At 33.4% G+C, this 22,286-nt stretch overlaps 2 protein-coding genes across 2 annotated transcripts; both read right to left on the reverse strand.

Moving 5' to 3' along the window:
* Positions 1-11,036: 11,036 nt before the first annotated feature.
* LOC111715851 (RNA-binding protein 7) lies at positions 11,037-17,147 on the reverse strand. The gene is made up of 5 exons (XM_023491242.1): positions 16,740-17,147; positions 15,004-15,177; positions 13,152-13,260; positions 12,133-12,234; positions 11,037-11,766 (listed from the first exon to the last, which is right to left on the reverse strand). Exons 1-5 carry the CDS (start codon positions 16,776-16,778, stop codon positions 11,249-11,251), a joined length of 942 nt encoding a protein of 313 aa, XP_023347010.1. The 5' UTR covers positions 16,779-17,147; the 3' UTR covers positions 11,037-11,248.
* A 100-nt stretch (positions 17,148-17,247) lies between these two features.
* LOC111715852 (uncharacterized) lies at positions 17,248-22,188 on the reverse strand. The gene is made up of 7 exons (XM_023491243.1): positions 22,044-22,188; positions 21,709-21,839; positions 21,107-21,194; positions 19,868-19,975; positions 18,763-18,882; positions 18,352-18,467; positions 17,248-17,612 (listed from the first exon to the last, which is right to left on the reverse strand). The coding sequence occupies exons 1-7, from the start codon at positions 22,137-22,139 to the stop codon at positions 17,381-17,383; spliced, it is 891 nt and encodes a 296-aa protein (XP_023347011.1). The 5' UTR covers positions 22,140-22,188; the 3' UTR covers positions 17,248-17,380.
* Positions 22,189-22,286: the final 98 nt, after the last annotated feature.

Below are 22,286 nucleotides of genomic sequence, written 5' to 3' on the forward strand. Positions count from 1 at the left end.
GTGGATGAACCAAGATTCTCTAACCATCCTGTAGGTTCTAGACTCATCCGTTCACTTCTCCCATATAGAAGTCTCCAGTTCCGACATATTATGTCCTAAAGGTTCTAGACTCATCCCTTCACATCTCCAATCAGGGGCGGATACAGGGGGTGGCGGGGGGACATTCGCCACCCCCTAACAGATTAGGGAGGGGCGTAGCCCCTTCCTGAGATTTCGAGGCAAAAAAGTTCCCAATTTTATAAATCGTATGTGTTTTTCAATTTCAAGCTTTTTTATTTAATGGAAATCTTGACTTTCTTTTCTTCAGTTTAATTTAAAAATAAACGACAACAAGTAAATGTTATTGTTAACGATAAATTTAGAATTAGAAATTTGTAAGAAACTAGACTTAAGTTATAATATTGTTCATATCTAGTAATGTTCCTTAATCAATACTCATTTATCAAAATTGTAATATTGGTCTTAATTTTGATGCAAGTATAACTAGTATTTTCTTTTTGTTTTTAAATTGCTAATGTTCCTATTATTGTTCCTGTTCCTAATACTGTGTCCGACCCAACTTAAATCCCTGTCCTAATCCAATATTTTTGTTCCTAATTCCTGGACAATCTTTTTATTGTTCCTAAATCCCTGTCCTAATCCATTTTTTTTGTTCCTAATTCCTGAACAATCTTTTTATTGTTCCTAAATCCCTGTCCGAATCCTTTAATTTTGTTCCTAATTCCTGAACAATCTTTTAATAGTTCCTAAATTCCTGTCCTAATCATTTCTTTTTGTTCCTAATTCCTGAACAATCTTTTAATTGTTCCTAAATTCCTGTTCTAATCCGATAATTTTGTTCCTTAAAGTTAAAAATCTAGTTTTTTAGTCTTTAGTCATTAATTTTGACTCTTTTTGAGTCTTTTAAGTCAAAAATAAATTTCGCCTGCGGCACGATTTTTTGTTCCTAATTATTAATTTTTTTTGTTCCTAAACAATCTTGCCCCCCCCTCACTTAAATCCTGTATCCGCCCCTGTCTCCAATATAGTAGCCTCCAGTTCCGACATATTATGTCCTGTAGGTTCTAGACTCATCCCTACACTTCTCCAATATAGTAGCCTTCAGGTCCGACATATTATGTCCTGTAGCTTCTAGACTCATCCCTTCACTTCTCCAAGTAGCCTCCAGGTCCGACATATTATGTCCTGTAGCTTCTAGACTCATCCCTTCACTTCTCCAATATAGTAGCCTCCAGGTCCGACATATTATGTCCTTTAGCTTCTAGACTCATCCCTTCACTTCTCCAATATAGTAGCCTCCAGGTCCGACATATTATTTCCTGTAGCTTCTAGACTCATCCCTTCCCTTCTCCAATATAGTAGCCTCCAGGTCCGACATATTATATCCTGTAGTTCTAGACTCATCCCTACACTTCTCCAATATAGTAGCCTCCAGGTCCGACATATTATATCCTGTAGGTTCTAGACTCATCCCTACACTTCTCCAATATAGTAGCCTCCAGTTCCGACATATTATGTCCTGTAGCTTCTAGACTTATCCCTACACTTCTCCAAAATAGTAGCCTCCAGGTCCGACATATTATGTCCTTTAGGTTCTAGACTCATCCCTACACTTCTCCAATATAGTAGCCTCCAGTATGTCCTTTAGGTTCTAGACTCATCCCTACACTTCTCCAATATAGTAGCCTCCAGGTCCGACATATTATGTCCTTTAGGTTCTAGACTCATCCCTACACTTCTCCAATATAGTAGCCTCCAGTTCGGACATATTATATCCTGTAGGTTCTAGACTCATCCCTACACTTCTCCAGGTCCGACATATTATGTCCTTTAGGTTCTAGACTCATCCCTACACTTCTCCAATATAGTAGCCTCCAGGTCGGACATATTATGTCCTGTAGCTTCTAGACTTATCCCTCAACTTCTCCAATATAGTAGCTTCAAGTTCCGGTTGTAAAATACCAGTTATATAGTAAAGAAGTTTCCAGACAGATGTCCACAAATGATGAAATGCACAATTTTCAAGAGTCCTTGACCATGCCATTTCAAATATTTAAAAATTGTTGCAAAATATTAGATATTCTGATGTACAAAATGTACAAATTTCTTTTGACGGGTGGTATGCAAATTATTTGCGAAATTGTCTTTGCAAAACTTGTGCAATCCGTTTCCTTATGTCATACATAGGCTTTCCAAAAAGCTAAAAATTTATCAAATTTATCAAATTTATCATTTACATTTATACTTCAGTCTCTTTATATTTATACTTCCGTCTCTTTATATGTATACTTCCGTCTCTTTACATTTATACTTCCGTTTTTTTATATTTATACTTTAGTCTCTTTTATATTTACACTTCCGTCTCTTTATATTTATACTTCCGTCTCTTTACATTTATACTTCCGTCTCTTTACATTTATATTTCCGTCTCTTTATATTTATATTTCTGTCTCTTTACATTTATATTTCCGTCTCTTTATATTTTCAAATTTATTTTTCTTTCTCGTTTCATTTAATGCAAATATTGTAAATATGCAAATTTCAACCTTTGGATCGATATATTAATTGTTAATGAGGTTTCACCCCGCCGTCATTAAAACATCAACTTTGTAAGCTCTACCCGAACATTTAAACAAACAACATACTTTTATAAAACTAATAATTTTGCTTTAATGTAAATTACTTCAGCGCGATAAAAAGTAAAAAGTTTTTTGACTTAAATTTTCTCTGTTTCTCAAAGGTTCTTACCTTTTAGATATTTTTTAGTCTCAAGCTTTTTCGAGAACCATTTTCTAAAATTTAATCTGTGAGTTATCGTTCATTCTTAATTCAAACCCATCCATTTTCGAAACAATTCAGTTCCATTTTCGCACACGTCACGAATTCAAGTCTTGGACGCGGCTTTTGGAACATTTAAAACTATCCATTGTTAGGAAATATTTCACAATTCAGAACAAACCGCATTTTCATAGTTTATAGAATAGCATGTATCACTGAAAATATTTCTATCTTCTTAATTATTCTAAAATTTGCTTCCACATTATAAGAACAATATAATATAAATATTATAATTATTCAAATATTTATTTCGTAATATTTTGAAATATCAGAACAGAATGTATTATTCAAATTTATATTGTTTTATTATTTAAATTCTACTCTGTGCGAAAAACTTATTTTGTTACCAAATTACATAAATATGCTTGAAAATATCAGTGATTCAAATCTATGAAATGTCGCCAAAGTGCGACATGCTCCAAAGCGTGTTTTGCGCGAAACTTTGCATTTGCTTAAAAAATATGACATGTTTTAAAATTAAATCAATAATTATCAAAAATTTTAATTTATTTTGGAGAAATTTAATGCTTAAAATGTAACTTTTCTAAATTAAAGTATGCAGAAAGTTTTTTTATTTCTCGATTTAAATTGACTAATTCAAACAATTGAAAAAGATAAATTTGCATATTAGGCCCAAACCTGACACTCAGTGTAAGGTCTGGGTCAAATCACTCTATTGTTTACAGCTATAAAACCCTTTTTTAAATAACTTTTTTTAAATCGAAAATAAATTAATTTAATTTTGTTCAGTCCTAAAGAAAGCTTAGAGCTAGCCAACGGTGGTAGGCGATTATATTAATATAATAAAGACTATATTATTATCTGGGTTGTTAACTAGCTTTTATAGAATTACAAGTTTACAAGTTATTAAAGAGAAGCTTTTTAGTTGACAGCTTCTCTCTGTTTCCATATTTTTAGCGTACCCATGCTGTAAAAAAGCTTGATATAAATCAAAAGTCGTCTTCATTATATTGGTGTAATCGCCTACCAAAGTTCTTAAAAGGGACAGCGTAAATTCAAGTGAATCTACAGATAATGCTCAATTTACAACCTTGACCTGATCAAAAATGTGAAAGGTTTTTTTTCTGACTCGAAAAGTTTTGATTATGATAATTTCTTCAGTCTTCCTTTTAAACAAGAAATTCGCAATTCACGTTTACAAAGATATTAAAAATGGATATAAACAGTTTTAAAAAAAGACATGAAGTTCTAATTCATACTTGATCAGACAAAGCTTAGGTACCATTGTAAATCGGGATTTGCCATCTTTGCTTGAAATTACGCTTAAAGTCAATTTAAACATAAAAAAGATATTTTAAAGGGACTGTAAAGAAAAATGAAAGGGGGTATAGGCTAAAAGCTAATCACTTTAGCTCTTGATCACGACCCATGAAAGTTTTATCTGATGTTCCTGTCTCGAGAAATTGATAGAAAACTGTGTTAAAATTATACGAAAGTTCATATATGTAAAATTTAGACAATCTTAAACTTAAATTACGTGACCAGAACTATTACCAATGGCAGAGCAATGGTCAAGCAATAATACGAACGTATAAATAATATTATGAATTAAATCAATAAAAAATAGAAATAACAAATATAAAATTAGAATTGGAGTAAACCTAAGTTACAATTACTTTCTCTGGGATATCATCGTTTTCAGATTGGTTGCATATTTGCTGAATTTGATCTTTTTAAACCACCTACTTTTATATAAAATTGTATCTATATTAATTTTCGTATAAATTTGACAAAGTTGTAAATCAGTTTCTCGAGATACTAGATAGGAACATCAGATATAACTTTCATGGGTCGCGATCGAGAGCTAAAGTGATTAGCTTTCAGCCTATACCCCCTTTAATGTTTCCTTTACAGTCCTTTTATATTCTCTCACATGAATAACATAACACTGTAACTAACGATATATGTTTAATTCTACCAATAGCACTGTATTAATTAATTTTATTCAGTGTTAAAGTCATAGATGGTTTATATTTTATAATACTTTATTTTTTTTTATAAAACGTTTTCAACGGATTTCGAAAATTGTGAGTGGTGTGCGGCATTCTTAGGTATGTTACGCAAGCGACAAGAGAAATAAACAAATTAATCAAAAAATATTATAAAATATAAACTGTATACAAATGTGGCGAAAGATAATCGATGACTATAGGGTGTAATATCTGAATGATTTGTTTGAAATTAAATTGATTTTTTTACGGTCTAAGTCGTAGTTGCAATTTTCTAAATTTGTATGGCCGCTAAGTTATTCGGTATGAGACGTCTTTAACAATTTTCTCCTTACAGACGCAACAGATAGAAATAAAATTAGTAGCGATCAAAAGCGCTTTTTTATCGCACTAAGCCTATACCTCCTTTCATTTTTCGCGAACACTCCCTTTAATGTTACTGGAAATGTGTTCATGTTACAAAATAAAAAAATGAGAAATCTATTTGAATGATTTTTTTTTCAAAAACGATCGTATAATAAACGGTCGCGTATCGTTTTTATAAAAATGATCGTTTTCAAAAACGATCGTTGTTCGTTTTCTAAAAGTTCAAAAAGAGTGGGTCGCTTTCTTTTTTCTGAAAACTAAACGATCAAAAAACAAAACGAAGAACGATCTCGTTTTCAAAGACGATTAACAACACTATATACATACAACCAATTTATTCATACATTTAAAAAAAAAACTTTTATTAACGATTTCGCCAATTTTTGGTGGATTTCGAAAACAAAATAATCGAATTTTGTTACAATGTAAAATCTGTTTTTAAATTCGAAACGTTTATAACATTTTATATAAATTTTTCACCAGATCGGTTCAGCCCTTTTGAAGGTTTTTTTTTCAAACAAAAACCAACAAATTAACAGACAAGCAACGCATTTCTTTATAAGAAAGCTCTTTGTTATATACATATATATATATATATATGTAAATATGTGTGTGTGTGTGTAAATGCTGAATTTTCTTGAGGAAACCCATGGGTACCTGGGGGGTAACAAATATCGAAAAAATGTCAAAAATTAAATGAATAGATTCGGGATCCGATTAAGCGGCTGATCTCTCAATTCTACTATTACCGGAGCTAAAGGAGATGGAGTGAGGTTTAAGTAAAAGCAAATTCTTTACATTGAGATCGAAACAGCTACAGGGTGTCCCACGAAACATGACAGTTGATAATAGTTTTGAATGTCGACTTCCATACACTGTATCAGATATAATAAAGGCTGTTTGCAGTTTATTTCGTTTATAGAATAGTTTATTTCACTATAATATTTTTATTATTGGCTTTGGTACAAACAACTTAAAGGGAGTGTTCGCGAAAAATGAAAGGGGGGTATAGGCTTAATGCGATAAAAAAGCGCTTTTGATCGCTACTAATCTTACTTCTATCTGTTGCGTCTATGAGGAGAAAATTGTTAAAGACGTCTCACATCGAATAACTTAGCGCCCATACAAATTGAGAAAATTGCAACATACGACTTAGACCGTAAAAAAATCAATTTAATTTCAAACAAATCATTCAGATATTACAAACTATAATCATCGATTATCTTTCGCCACATTTGTCTATAGTTTATATTTTATAATATTTTTTAACTAATTTGTTTTGAATTTAATTATTTCTCTTGTCGCTTGCGCAACTATCTAAGAATGCCGCAGATCACTCACATTTTTCGAAATCCGTTAAAAATATTTTCTAAAAATATGAAATATAAATAAATTAATATAAAATATAACCTAAATACAAAGACATGTTAGTTGAATATTATATGATACACATGGATATTTTAATTTCTAATTCTGATGGTTAAGAAATATCGATTTGATATGATCAAATGGAACTTTGATAGAATCTAAGAATTTTGCTAAAATTCTTTTTAAAATGTCGGGAACAATTTTTATCAGCTTAGATCAAACTTTTATGATGAATTTTGATCCGTATTGGATACAAGGTGAAGCAATAACTTAACATCTAAAAAATAATAATTTCATGCAACTACGGCATAATTTAAAATATTATCTTTGTAAATATGTATTTAAAAAAATGGAATTTGAAATTAAGAAAATGTTGCCAATATTTAAATCAATTGGAGAAAATGCGATATTTTTCTAATCATTTTGAAGGGGAAATAAATTCATAAAAATCACAATTTGGAAATCCCGGGTTTTACGAAAGATTTCAAAATAAACAAAAGTGTTTATGAAACTATTGTGTTCTTTATAATTCTTACTCACTTCATCGTCAACTTCATAATGAACGTGCTATATAGTAATCATCGTGAAATAAAGATAAATTATCTGTTCATGACTTTACAGCGTACGTGTGCTATAAAGTTTGGATTGGTTCCAGGATTTTCTCCAAAAAATTTAGGATATTATCAAAATATTTTTTGCAATTTAAACGAAATAAAAATTTAAATCAAATTTATATTTTTACTTTTAAATAGTCCATGATGAGCATCATGATTCATGAAACATAACATTTAGTAATGTAACCAAACCATTTCACTTTAAAATGGATTTTTAAGATACCGGTAAAATCTTTTTACGCTATATCTACATCAAATACACTTAAATACTGCTTTAATATCGTCTTACAGTTTTCTGGTTCTTACTGCAAGGATTGGACACAAACAAATATTAATGGAAGGACGAGACATTCAATGTAGCTCGTAGGAGAAATTGTTGTGGCTAGCCTTTCCCTCAATTATTACGAATTCCTCCAGGTAATGTTGATCCGCTCTACTGCCCATCCGTCCTATTGCCCATCCGCTATACTGCCCATCTGACCTACTCCAACATCTGACCTACGACAGCTGTAGGTCGGATGGGCATATCTTCTTGCCCATCCGACCTTTCAGCAGCATGGCCACTCAATTTTGTAGGTCAGATGGGCACTTTTTGTAGGTCGGATGGGCATTTTCGTAGGTCGGATGGGCACTTTTAGTAGGTCGGATGGGCACTTTCTGTAGGTCGGATGGGCACTTTTTGTAGGTCGGATGGGCATATTTCGTAGGTTGGATGGGCATATATTTCGTATTGGATGGGCACTTTTTGTAGGGGGGCCGAGTGCTGCGGCCATGAAAGACCTTTAATTTTAACAATTTTTAATAAAATTAGTGTATATTTAAGGTTAGGTGAGGTACCTCATTTCTGGGCCGAGCGCTGCGGCTAGGACGGGCTAGGGGGCCGAGCGCTGCGGCCATGAAAGACCTTTAATTCAACAATTTTTAATAAAATTAGTGTATATTTAGGGTTAGGTTAGGTTAAGCTTATTTCTGGGCCGAGCGCTGCGGCCACATGTCTGGGCTGACCTACGAAAAATGCCCATCCGACCTACGAAAAATGCCCATCTGACCTACGAAAAGCGCCCATCCGACCATACAAAAAATGCCCATCCGACCTACGAAAAATGCCCATCCGACCTACGAAAAGTGCCCATCCGACCTACGAAAAATGCCCATCCGACCTACGAAAAATGCCCATCTGACCTACGAAAAGCGCCCATCCGACCTTTGAAAAATGCCCATCCGACCATACGAAAAGTGCCCATCCGACCTACGAAAAATGCCCATCCGACCTACGAAACGAAAAATGCCCAACCGACCTACGAAAAATGCCCGATCAGACCTACTAATGTGTCCAAGCGACAGTTTAAAGTAGGTCGGATGCACCAAGCTGTTTTTAACGTGGCCATCCGACCTACAGTGCATCGGACCAACCAGAGCTGTTAAAACCACGTGCTTGTAGGTCGGATGGGCAGTAGAGGGGATGGGCGTAGGTCCAAAAGTACACCATCATTCCTCCGGATTTGTTCAAAGCAGAAGACGACATTTAATATCTGAAATGCAAGCTTAAATTGAACCATCAAATCGTGAACAAACCTCTACGACTTAAGATCGCAAGAATAACCGCAATGCCCATAACTATTATCAGAAATTCCAATATGTTGTACATAAACACCAGGCTGCAAAAATTTTAAGTTAAAATAATTTCTGACAAATTTCATATTTTTCTAATTTATTTTTCCGTACGGATCCTTTCCTGAAGCTGTTANATAATATGTAGGAACATGATAATTGATATCATTTCATAAAGTTTATTTTCATTGTCACTTTCAAGTAAACTTTATTATTTATACAGAATAAATAAAAACTATACTTTAAATGAGAAATGATTTGTAAAAATCCAGGGGGGGGTACACCCCCCCCTAATTTCACTCAGGGGGGGGTAATGGACTGCCACCCCCCCCTTGAAACCGCCTATGTTAATGCTACTCACAAAGTATGAGATTGTTAAAAGACTACCCCCAATACACTAAAAATATGACGATGCGAAGCCTGAATTCTTGTATCTGCTTTTAAATGCTTATTTTGATTTGATTAACTAAATGACTATGCACAGAAATAAGCCAGTTTAGGCCGACAAGGAACCTTGAATGCAAGAAAACGGACTTAACATTTTCCGTACAATCGTCTCTGAAGTCGCATCGTTTGTGAGTATCTGAGTAACCCTGTACATACAGGGTGTCCCAAAAAACATGGGAATTCAGTGACGAATTCGATATCGTCTTTGTTATGAATTAGCAGTGTAATACCTAATTTCAAAAGCTATAATATTATTATGTCTGCTAGAGTTTATTTTATGAAAAGGGTAAAAGACTGCAAAGATGTGTCTATAATTTGTCTCCACAAGATGAACAGTGAAGACGGACAAGTTTACTTTGTTTGTATACTGCAATTTTCTTGTTTTACTAAGTACAACCGTATACAGTCAAAACATTAACAAACAAACTGTAAACATAGCAGTCGGAAATCTTACGGATTACAGCTTTCTCAGTAGGTATTACTATACTAAAAAAGAATTATTTGAGAAGACGATATTGAATTCGTCACTGAATTCCCGTGTTTATTGGGACACCCTGTATATATCAGAATAATTAGGTTTAAAAAAATCTAACGATGAACTGTTCCAAGAATTTATAGGAAATTAACACGTAATTTCAAGGGACCCCTCAACTGATGAAGGGGTATGTTCAAGGGACCCCTCAACTGATGAAGGGGTATGTTCAAGGGACCCCTCAACTGATGAAGGGGTATGTTCTCGAATCACAACGATACAATTGAAAGCTTTATCTGAAAGTATGAATAAGTTCCAAGTTGTGTTTTTGTTTTTAAAAACTGATAATTTTCATTTGTGGATTCTCTTTTGAAATGACTTGCGGAATTATTGCAATTCAAAACCAATGGAAAAATTTACAGAATGCAAAACTTAACAAGTTTCGTGGGACACCCTGTAGAACACCAACGTTATCGATATCTATTACCGAGCAGATCAAGGTTTCAAGGGTACCACTCTCAATTAGGCATGTCTCTCGTTTCTTGAGACAAAATAAACATTGGTTTCCCTTGTTTATGTAGATTTAATCCTAAATACTAAATAAAAGAATATTAATCGATATACTAAAACAAGACATTCGTATATATGTTCCTTATAACCGGCAAAAAGGCTGGACCGAGTGGACTGAAATATTTAGTGGACACTTATGGGTACCCTAGGGGTGACAGAGACGAACAATAATCGGAAAGGACCTCACTAGTCTCCTGGAGTTTGTAATAACTCTTGTAATAATAGAGATAAATGGTGCTAACTTTGCACCTATATTCTTTTAATCCATAAGGGGCATAAAAAAATTTCAAATTTTTTTTTTCTTGATCAGGGGCGTAGAAAGGGGGGTATTTGGCCCAAAACAGGATATATATAAATACCTGTTTTGGGCCAAATACCCCCCTTTCTACGCCCCTGATCAAGAAAAAAAAATTTGAAATTTTTTTATGCCCCTTATGGATTAAAAGAATATAGGTGCAAAGTTAGCACCATTTATCTCTATTATTACAAGAGTTATTACAAACTCCAGGAGACTAGTGAGGTCCTTTTATATTTAATCAAACATAAGATTTTTCTCTCAAAAATCTATTTTTCTAAAATTCAACTTTCAATAATTCCATGGACAATTACCAGTTGTCAATAATTTCAAATTACCAAAACTCAAAAATAACTATTCAAAAATTACAAAAAAAGGGATCTTTTATAAACTTTGGACTGGAGAATATTGCATTCCTAGTTTCAGGGTTGCATTTCAATAACAGGGATAAAAAATGAAATTTTAATATCTTCTTACAAAATACTACTTAAATCGTTTAAATTTCACAACTTCAACACTGAAATTGGTTATGGGCTAAACGCTAGGCTACATTTTATATGGAAAAATAATTGACTTGATATTTCTATCCTAATTTAGAATCATTTTAAGGGTTGACAAGGATATTATTAATATGTCAATTTTTCAAGTTATTTACAGATTTCGAGATCTAAAAAGGTTTCGTTAGAATTTCTGTAAATTATCTTCGATACGATTTTGAATCCCCGCCTTGACTTCTATCCCTATAATCGCGATGATCTCGATCATGGTGTCGTCGATCATCTCCACCACGACGATCATCACGACCACGGCGATCTTGAAAGCGATCAGAACCACTCCGAACATGATCTCTTGACCTTCGATCGTCCAAGTCTCGACGCAAGTCCATTCGATCTAGTGGGTTATGATCACGTCCATAGGATCGATCCTGATACTGATTGTAACCGCCGTTTTGAACCGAATAACCGCCGTGATCCATCGGGGGTGGCGGTGGCTGTGGCGGAAATCCGAATGGAAGCGGCGGAGCCCCAAACGACTGATAATGAAGTTGAGGGACAAAATGTTGGTTAGATTGCTGATGATGATCCGGCGCTGATCCAGGCAGGGCAGAGGCGGAGTAGGATCTAGAATGATTTCTTCCGCCTCCTCCGCCCCACCCTTGATTGCCTCCGCCCCGACCCATGAATAGACTCGGATTAACTCGTCCAATATCAATCCCTAAAAATTCAATATTATTATTTTTTGTAAAAACGTCAAAACAAAAACCCTACAAGTAATTACAGTATTACTCACAAAGGACGAGACTGTAAAGACGACCCAAAACACACCCAAATTAAAGAACACTTGAAACTAATGAAGAAGAAAATCTAAAGGCGAACGAAAAAAGGACGACTTAATCATAAAAAGACGACAACTTAAAAAATAAAAAGACGACTTTATACATAAAAGAAGACGACTTTGAACATAAAAGAAGACGACTGTCATTATAAAAAGACGACTACAGTTTGAAAGAATTAATTGATTAAATTGATCTATATTTGTACCCTGTACAGTGTACACTATGTACAACACTTTGTACTGTACCTAGTCCTGTTTCTTTATGCTGTAGACGCAGTCGTTGTCCATAAAGCTCAATACCGTTCAGAAGGTCATAGGAATATTTTATACTCTCTTCATGATGAAACACTAAACACAATAAGTTCATTATTATGAAAACTTTAAAATGCCATGATAGCAAGTTGAAATTTAGAAGTTTACTATTTGCAAGTATTTTGAGTTTCAGCTGACAACTGATTCTTTTTTTTCTTTTACGGGATTTACAGTCGTAATTTCAAATTTATCTTGCACATATTTATAGTGGTAGGTCCAATTTACAATGGTAACCATGTGTTGTGATTTATGCTGCAGAAACAACGAAATAAACCGACAGAATTAAATAAATTTAAAGGGAGTGTTGGCGAAAAATGAAAGGGGGTATAGGCTTACGGCGAAAAATAAGCGCTTTTGATCGCTACTAGTCTTACAGATCTATCTGTTACGTCTATCACGAGAAAATTGTTAAGAACGACTCATACCGAAGAACGTAGCGTCCATATAAATTCAGAAAGTTGCCACATTCAACTCGGATCGTGAAAAATCAATTTTATTCCAAACAAATCATTCAGATATTACAACCAACCAACATTCATCGATAACTTTTCGACGCATTCGTATATAGTTGATATTTCATAATATTTTAAATTTTTTATGATCTGAAAGTTACTTTTGAAAACATTTATTCCTGTTCCAAAGATTTTTGATAATGAAGACGACATTTTCATATTTTCCAGGAATGTTCAAAAATCCCGCGCCTGCGAAATATTATTTTAAAAATATTAAGAAATAATACCTAAATACGAATGTGTCAAAAAAGCGATAAAAGCGCTTGTTTTTCACCGTAAGCTTATACCCCCCTTTCATTTTTCGCGAACACTCCCTTTCAGTCGAGACTGTCCTTTTCATTGCTGCTTAAAAAAGATGTAAAAGTTACGGCGTTGTGAATCCTTTAAGACATTTTTAACGTTTTACCGTGAATCTTTGTAACTCTTTAAAACCTTATTAACCTATAAATGCAAACGATTTCTTCTTCCTAGTTTCTTTATCAACAGGACAAGATATCCGTTCTATTGGTCCAGCATTCAGGAATAGTTCATAGAGTACATCCTCCTCAGCCTAAACAAAAACCGGTTTTGTGTACTTAAGTTTTAAAATTCCCCGCTAAACGTCGCTCTTAATCTCTATAATGATATTAATTTTTTTTTCAATATTCGAAAAACGATTGAACAAAACCGGCTTAAATATTTCTTAGGAACTCTTATGCTTCCCGGGGATAACAAAGGCTCAATATTTTGTTGAAATTTTAGAAATTCCACGGGCAACACCGTACATTTCAACTTCAAAAATGTAATAATACCAAGCGCGAGAAAACGGCGGAGTAATTATAATGATAAAATAAAAATTTAATAATATAACATTTACGTAGCCTTAGTTTTTTTTTATCTTATGAAGATAACAGTTGGTATACGGAGTTTATAATTGCTGTCTACTCTTTCTACAGTAAACGTTGAATATATAATACTAAATTTAAAATTTCCACTATCGATTTTTTATTAATTAATTAATACACATTATTGCTGAACAAGTTTTAATTCATACCCTTGTGAGCCGCAATCTTCTATACCTTTTTCAGTTCATGTAAAATTTTGTGGACAGCCCCTTTAATGTGGTCGAAGAAATGTTCAAAAATTATGAAAAACATCAATTTGCTTATGATTTAGTAAATGATGTATCAAAAATTTTAAAATTTTAACATTGAATATGCTTTAAATAATTTTTTTAAAAATAATGTTATTTGTTCTTGAAATTTTTAAACATTCTCTGTGAGACCATGTTAAACCGCAGGTGCTGGTTTAGGGGGAGAAGATAGGGGGGGGGGGGGAAGAGGGTTGAAAATACGAAAAAAAGGCCGCTAATAAGCCAGTACGTGATTTGAAGTATCCTTCCATCAAGACATTGGCTATTTTCTTTTACGGTTTCTATATTAATTAATTATCAATATTTATATTAATATAAAAAGTGACAATGAAGGAAATTGTAAGAATTGACTAATTTTCAAATCGAATAAAAGGAATTTATCTAATTTTATCATTATTAAGAGGGTACCTTGTAAATCGGTAAATCGTACATATCTCTACTAAAATAAAGGGTTTCTAGAAATTATGTAAACAGTCCCTTTAAGAGATTTCAACGTTTGATATTTGGAAATAAACTCCTGACAAACTCCTGTATACGCCCCTCAACACAAAACAACTTGGGTATTTTGTAAATGAGACTTCTGTATACACACAATATTCCAATTATTTTCAATCTTAATTTTTATGGAACGAAATTTTATTTTGACAAAATTATGTCCTTTTAACATTTGTCCTTGTTTTTGACCTGAAAATGTCAAAGTATTGCGTACCGATGTGTTCTTTATCCAAAATCAGCACAGTTCCGACTTTTTCCCTTCTATTTCTCACTTTCCTTTTGACCTTTACTTTCCTTGACTCAGAAATTGAATTGAAATTTGCGATTGAGTTAAACTTTAAAACACAAAAAATTGATTACGAAAGTTTTCTAATTCCTATATCTTTGTCACCTGATGGTTTACACCTAATATAAAATATTATTTAAAACTTTGTCCATTACATCTAGTAGAAATCATTGTTCGAAACTTCAAAACTGTTTTAACATTAGGTTGTAAAGATGTCAGGATTAGAAAATATAGATTGAGACGAGTAATCAATTACAATTATTTGATACAACTATGTATATAGAAAATTTATATAAATTTTTATACTATTAAATTTCATGTTTTGATATTAATAGAAGAGTTAGAAAGTCTTAACATCACACAAAAACTTAGATATTCACCTTCTCTGAAATGCCTCCGACCCACAAGGTTCTCATCTTTTCCTCACTGTGCTCCTCCGTTTTATCCTCCAGGTCTCCATTCCGAGGGGTACTATGGTTATTGTCATTTCTTGAGCCTCCATTCCGTGGCGTACTGGGGTTATTGTCATTTCTAGCGCTAACTGTTCGTTCACGCTGAAATATGAATATTAATAGAAAATATTTAGCATAATAACCAGGAATACACTTGAACTAGAAACTGCTGGGATTATTGGCGTCTTCATTGTTCATTTTAATTCAAAATTTTGGATCTATGTTTATTAACAAATAATGAACGTCTGAAATATATTCATTGTATTACCAAGTCTCTAGGCCTTTCATAATAAGAGAGAAAAACTATAATTCTGGTCACGGAGGTCAGGTTCTTTAATCTTTAAGGGAGTGTAAACAGAGGTCACGTTCTTTAATCTTTAAGGGACTGTAAACAGAGGTCACGTTCTTTAATCTTTAAGGGACTGTAAACAGAGGTCACGTTCTTTAATCTTTNTTCGGGGGGGGGGGGTCAAATTGACCCCCCCCCAGCATATCCTGGTTTTCAAGTACCCCAGCAGAGATAGGGTTAAAGGACTGTAAACGGAGGTCACGTTCTTTAATATTTAAGGTACTGTAAACGGAGGTCATGTTCTTTAAACTAAAGGGACTGTAAACAGAGGTCACGTTATTTAATCTTTAAGGGACTGTAAACAGAGGTCACGTTCTTTAATATTTGAGGGACTGTAAACGGAGGTCTCGTTCTTTAATCTTTAAGGGACTGTAAACAGAGGTCACGTTCTTTAATCTTTAAGGGAGTGTAAACGGAGGTCTCGTTCTTCAAACTTTAAGGGACTGTAAACGGAGGTCTCGTTCTTTAAACTTTAAGGTACTGTAAACGGAGGTCACGGTCTTTAATCTTTAAGGGAGTGTAAACAGAGGTCACGTTATTTAATCTTTAAGGGACTGTAAACAGAGGTCACGTTCTTTAATCTTTAACAGACAGTAAACAGAGGTCACGTTCTTTAATCTTCAAGGGAGTGTAAACGGAGGTCACGTTATTTAATCTTTAAGGGACTGTAAACAATGGTCACGTTCTTTAATCTTTAAGGGATTGTAAACAGAGGTCACGTTCTTTACTATTTAAGGGACTGTAAACAGAGGTCACGTTCTTTAATCTTTAAGGGACTGTAAACAGAGGTCACGTTCTTTAATCTTTATGGGACTGTAAACGGAGGTCATGTTCTTTAAACTAAAGGGACTGTAAACAGAGGTCATTATTTAATCTTTAAGGGAGTGTAAACAGAGGTCACGTTCTTTAATCTTTAAGGGACTGTAAACAGAGGTCACGTTCTTTAATATTTGAGGGACTGTAAACGTTATTTAAATTCTGTTAGACAAGGGTCCCAACTGCTTTTAAAAGCTTGGTCTGATTTAGAACGAAAAAGCTATAATTAATTTTTCTCTTTATAAAATTGAGTATTAACAATGTGGTTTGACTTACGGATTTCTGCTTACAGAAAAAATTGAGTTAATTAATCCGAATAAAACACTGACAATGTCCAATTACATTATTGATCAGACAAAGGTTTAAAGGCAACATTGTTAATGGAGTGTCCACCAAGTTGAATTAGTAATCTCCCTTAATGTGTTCGCAATTGTTCCCAAAATCCCTCTAAGGTATCAATAATTCATATAAAATCTGTACAACTGTTCTTAGACCTTACCTTGTCCAGCCCCAAAGTGACCTCTAGACCTCCATGCATTATGATCTGAAATTTTTATAAGATGTATTCTTATATTCTTTATTTTACAATACGATAATTTTACGATTTTTAATTAAACAACTATATATTTTTGGCTCAAAATTGCATAGTTCAAATGAGTTTTACGTCACAAAAAAAAGCCCTAACTGAGCTAAAAGATTGAAAATGGAATATTTTACGAATTGATAAAATTGACTATTACAATATTTTTACGAATTGAACAAAATTAGCTATTCACAATTTGCACATCTTAACGAATTAAAAAAAATTTGATAAGGTCACAGACAGAATGTCCGTGAGTTGATATGAGTCAATGGACCTTCACCCTGGTAAGCGTGTTCATTGACTTTTCGCGCACATATTTTTACGAAAGGAGGAAATTTACTATTGGCATATTTTTATGAATTGAAAATTAGCTATTTACAATTAGCATATCTTTACGAATTGGAAAAATGACTATATTCGCATATTTTTTCGAATTAAGAAATTACTATTAAACATTTACATACTTTTTGGATATGAGAAAATTAACTTTAAACATATTTTCAGTTTTCACGATATAGAATATTTTTTTCTTTTTTTACAATATTTAGGAAGATGTTTTAGAAGTTATAATCTCTGTTGAAGATTCCGTAATGTGAGGTTGGAGAAGAATGACGGGCTCTCAGCCGACGCAGACTATCCTCCAAGGGATCTTGATAATTTCTCGCGGCAGCGGCGGCGGGTGGTTGAACAGGGGCCAGGTCTTGGCCAGGCGGTTGGTTGATCGTCAGCAGTTGGGTCCGGTTAATAGCCGCCTGTCTGGTTGTATAATCTTTGAGCTCACGTTTAACTCTAAAAAATTGAATATGAATTAAGACTTTTGTATTTAATAAATATCCACCCTCTGTAAAGAAAATAGTAGATGAGAATTTTTTATTATGGAATCTCTTCTTTCTTTCTGGTATGCACGTAGTTTAGATTTACTTACCTTGTAATATTATCTTCTCTGGATATAGCAGTCTGGTATGCACGTAGTTTAGATTTACTTACCTTGTTAGATAATCTTCTTTGGATGTAGCTGTCTGGTATGCACGTAGTTTAGATTTACTTACCTTGTAACATTATCTTCTCTGGATATAGCTGTCTGGTATGCGTGTAGTAAAGATTCACTTACCTTGTAACATTATCTTCTCTGGATATAGCTGCCTGGTATGCACGTAGTTTAGATTTACTTACCTTGAATATAGCTGTCTGGTATGCGCGTAGTTTATATCTACTTACTTTGTAACATTATCTTCTCTGGATATAGCAGTCTGGTATGCACGTAGTTCTAATTTACTAACCTTGAAACATAATCTTCTCTGGATGTAGCAGTCTGTTATGCACGTAGTTCTAATTTACTAACCTTGTAAGATAATCTTCTCTGGATATAGCAGTCTGGTATGCACGTAGTTCTAATTTACTAACCTTGAAACATAATCTTCTCTGGATATAACTGTCTGGTATGTACGTAGTTCTAATTTACTAACCTTGTAAGATAATCTTCTTTGGATGTAGCAGTCTGGTATGCACGTAGTTCTAATTTACTAACCTTATAAGATAATCTTCTTTGGATGTAGCAGTCTGGTATGCGCGTAGTTCTGATGTTAGCAGAGGATGTTGTCTTGTCAGAGGAACAGTTAAATGTCGAGTACTGTACTCAAGCATCTAGAATACAAATATATTTTCGACAAAAACATGACTTAAAAATACGAGACTGTATAAGTAACGTTTTAAAACAGTAGATCCTCAAAACCTTAACCGCTGATCAATAATGAATGAAATAAACAATTTTACTGTCAACAAATTATTATTTTAAATTGTTGTGTCTCTATTAAAGAGAAAAAAATGGTCAGATTTACTGTTCAAATAAATCACGACGATAGCTTCTGTATCGATGTTAAGATGAAGGTTTACAGAGGGTATCATTGTGAAACTGTATTGGTTGTCCTTAAAAGCTCACCAGTATTCTCCTAGATGGAGTGATCTCTGCTAGTCTGTACCCATGTCCCATGGTACTCGACACGTGGGCAGTTATAATTCGATTATTTCCGGCGCGCAGTTGAGCTTTATCAGCGGAATCCTGCACAAAATCAAGATTAGGTTAATTTAATTAGGCTAATGTACGCATTATTCACGGATTTACAGGTTTTTTTTGAAGAAAAATCTGGCGTTATCCAATACTTAAGTTCTTTTCTTACTCTATACACCCACATCTACACAGTTTGTTTTTAATCTTTGTGAAGAAACAATCTCAAGTAATAATTGTCTTAAAACATTTTTTTAGAAAGTGAATATTTGCAAATTATCTTGTTTCCCTCTCATAATCTGAGTTCTTTTCCCTTATGTCCATTTGACAGCCAAAATTTTTATTTTGAATAGTCTTTTTGTTTGTTTATCTTCTTGTGATTTTTTACATTTTTAAATTTTTTTTTATCGATTTTGATGGTTTTTATATCGTTAGAACTGACGAGAGTCAACCCAGACCGAAATATATTTTCAATAAATGTAGAACTAACATCTACTTTTTTACTCTAGAGAGGTTTGGTCCATCACCATCACCGAATTTTAAATCTAATTTAATTGTAAATTCCTTATTTTACTGGATGCGGCTCTTTGATCAAACATTTTAAATAAGGATATAAATCCAAATCCATCTCAAAAAAAATGTTTTAAAACAAAAATATTTCTTCTAAAGTATTCTGAACTTAAAGGACCCGGCATCCAGATACTTTGCGGTCAAGATATAAGCAAGCAATTTTAGTGGTATGCAAATGTTATCATTTAGATCCATAAATTATTATTCTGGATTGTGTATATATGCTTTGAAAACAATTCTCCTCTTCCCTAAAAATTAATTTTTCCCCAAGTGTTTTGTATGCTTGCGTAATGCGAAATTTTTTATTTTATTTGCTGCATTAGGGAAAAAAATAAATCCATTGGGAAATGAATGATTTATGGGCAATTATCATAAAGGATTAAAAATTACCGTTTGATTTTATATTTTTTATTAAAACCGATGAAAATATATACTACAGTTCTCCTAAAGTTTAAGAAAGTTGACTCACCTTATCACTTTTCTCCTTGCGTTCTCTCTCCAGTTTCTCTTGAGCATTCTTCTCCTTTTCTGAAGCATCTCCAGCCTTCTCTACTTTAGCCAGCAGTTTATCACTTTCCTAGAATACAACCATGTTATCAGGGGTTTATATATTTTCTACTTTAGGTTAGGTTAGGTTAGGTTAGTTTATATATTCTCTACTTTAGCCAGCAGTTTATAGGATACTGGATGCAGGATACTGGATGCAGGATACTGGATGCAGGATACTGGATGCAGGATACTGGATGCAGGATACTTGATGCATGATATTGGATGCATGATATTGGATACAGTATACTGGATACAGGGTTCTGGATACAGGATACTGGATACTGGACACAGGATACTGTGTACAGGGTACAGGATACAGGATACTGGATACAGGGTACAGGATACAGGATATTGAATGAATACTGGATACAGGATACAGGATACAGGATATTGAACTTAATACAGGATACATGATTCTGGTTACTGGATACAGGATACTGGATACTGGGTACATGATACTAGGTGCATGATACTGGATACATGATACAGGGTAGATGATACAGGATACAGGATACAGGATACTGGATACAGGATACTGGATACTGGGTACATGATACTGGGTACATAATTCTGGGTACATGATACTGGGTACATGGTACTGGGTACAGTACTTATGGAACATATTCTCAAATAAACACTTCTTGGACATATCTCGAAAATTATGAATGAATTTTGATTGTCAATTGAAACATTAATCAATCTAATATTATTTAGAATGCAGAAAATAAGTTAAACTAACTTCATTTTGACGAGAATTGTTTTTTAATTTTCATGAAAAATTTGCTGAAATGAGTGAAAATTAAAAAACGGTGTATTTTCCAGGATAAAAATCCGTACAATCCGTACAATTTGAAAACAAATCCGTACAATCCGTACAATTTTAGGGTTTAAAAAAACCAATCCGTACATTTTGGCCACCCTGGGGTTTATATATTCTCTACATTAGCCAGCAGTTTTTCAACCCCCTGGGACCGAATTTATTGAATTTGAGCTACATCGCTGAACTATCACCTGCCGTTTCATATTTGAACCACCGATTCAAAGTGAAAGATTTAGAAAGGATTTGAATCGGTAGTAGACAGTTCAAATTCAGAAGTTCAGTCTCAAGGAAAAATGAAAATAGAAATCTTGCTACTGGTTAATTAATTAAAATACTTACAGCTTTGTCAAGTTTTGTTATTTTAAGATGAAGCTTAAAGAATGAGCGGCCAGTCTCAGGATCTATAGTTAAATAATCCTGCAGAACCCTGAACAATTAAATATAATTAATATTCAAAATTACTGATGAATATAGTAAAACAGAAATTAAACATTGTTCAAGTTCTTTTACAGTTTCTTAGTTTGATATTCATAGTAACTGCTTGGTTTTGTTCAAAGCAAAAATATGCAATAAATAATGTAAAAAAAAACTTTGTACTGCTTGAACCTAATCTATAGAAGAGAAAACAAAACTTTTAATATTTAATTTTGTTAGATAAAGAAACCTAGAACTAAATCAAAGGTAAAAATCGTTATCAGAAAACGAACAGGGTTTTTACTAATAAAAAATCAGGGGCCCTGAACATTTTCTTGAAAAAACCCCCCCCCCCCATAGCTAAATTAAGAAAACAAATTTTTTTTTTATTGAAAATAAACGAATTTTTGGGGTTTTAAGTGTTGCAAGTTTTTAATCCCAACTAAATCTAAACTAAATCATTAAAATATATAACTCGAAAAAAAGAAAATAATTTGTTTTTAAAAAGCACAGGGAAAAAAACTTACATGTTTGTAACGACCATCATGAACCCGATGTTATTGAAATCATCAACACAGTGAAGGTCTAGGGAGGTGATGGGGATACTGTGCTTGATCGGTTCAACGCTAGGATCCTCGGAGATAATACTCAAGTGAGCCTAATAACAGGATTTAATTAATGTACACTACAGTAAGAATTAGATAAATGTGGAATCAGCGTCGTCTCTGTAATTTGATGTTGTCCCAACTGACAAATCTCTAATAAAGTTCAGGACAATGTTTTCAATAAAGTTAATGAAAATCTTGGCTACATTTAAAACTGAAAGACAAAGAAAAAAAACAAAAAAGTTCCGCTGACTTGCCTTATACTGACAGCACTGTGACAGGTTTCCTTCCATTTGAACAAAGTTGTATAAGTACTTGTGGTCCGTTGACGAGATACACTGCAGGTAGAACATACGACCATCAAACTTTACCCTACAGTAGTATCATCATTAGTATCATCATTAGTATTATCATTATTATCATCATTATCATCATTATCATCATTATCATCATTATCATCATTATCATCATTATCATCATTATCATCATTATCATCATTA

This window comes from Eurytemora carolleeae, unplaced genomic scaffold (genome assembly GCF_000591075.1).
Source record: "Eurytemora carolleeae unplaced genomic scaffold, Eaff_2.0 scaffold1859, whole genome shotgun sequence".
NCBI classification, from domain to species: Eukaryota; Metazoa; Arthropoda; class Copepoda; order Calanoida; family Temoridae; genus Eurytemora; species Eurytemora carolleeae.

Coding starts and splice junctions, on each gene's coding strand:
- LOC111715851 (XM_023491242.1), bottom strand. CDS start 16,778: ATGCATGGAGGTCTAGAGGTCACTTTGGGGCTGGACAAG. Junction 15,178..16,739: donor TCACTTTGGGGCTGGACAAG/GTAAGGTCTAAG, acceptor TTCATATTTCAG/CGTGAACGAACAGTTAGCGC. Junction 11,767..12,132: donor GCATAAAGAAACAGGACTAG/GTACAGTACAAA, acceptor TTGAATTTTTAG/GGATTGATATTGGACGAGTT.
- LOC111715852 (XM_023491243.1), bottom strand. CDS start 22,139: ATGTTCTACCTGCAGTGTATCTCGTCAACGGACCACAAGTACTTATAC. Junction 18,883..19,867: donor GCAAGGAGAAAAGTGATAAG/GTGAGTCAACTT, acceptor GATTTTGTGCAG/GATTCCGCTGATAAAGCTCA. Junction 18,468..18,762: donor CTCCATCTAGGAGAATACTG/GTGAGCTTTTAA, acceptor TTTGTATTCTAG/ATGCTTGAGTACAGTACTCG.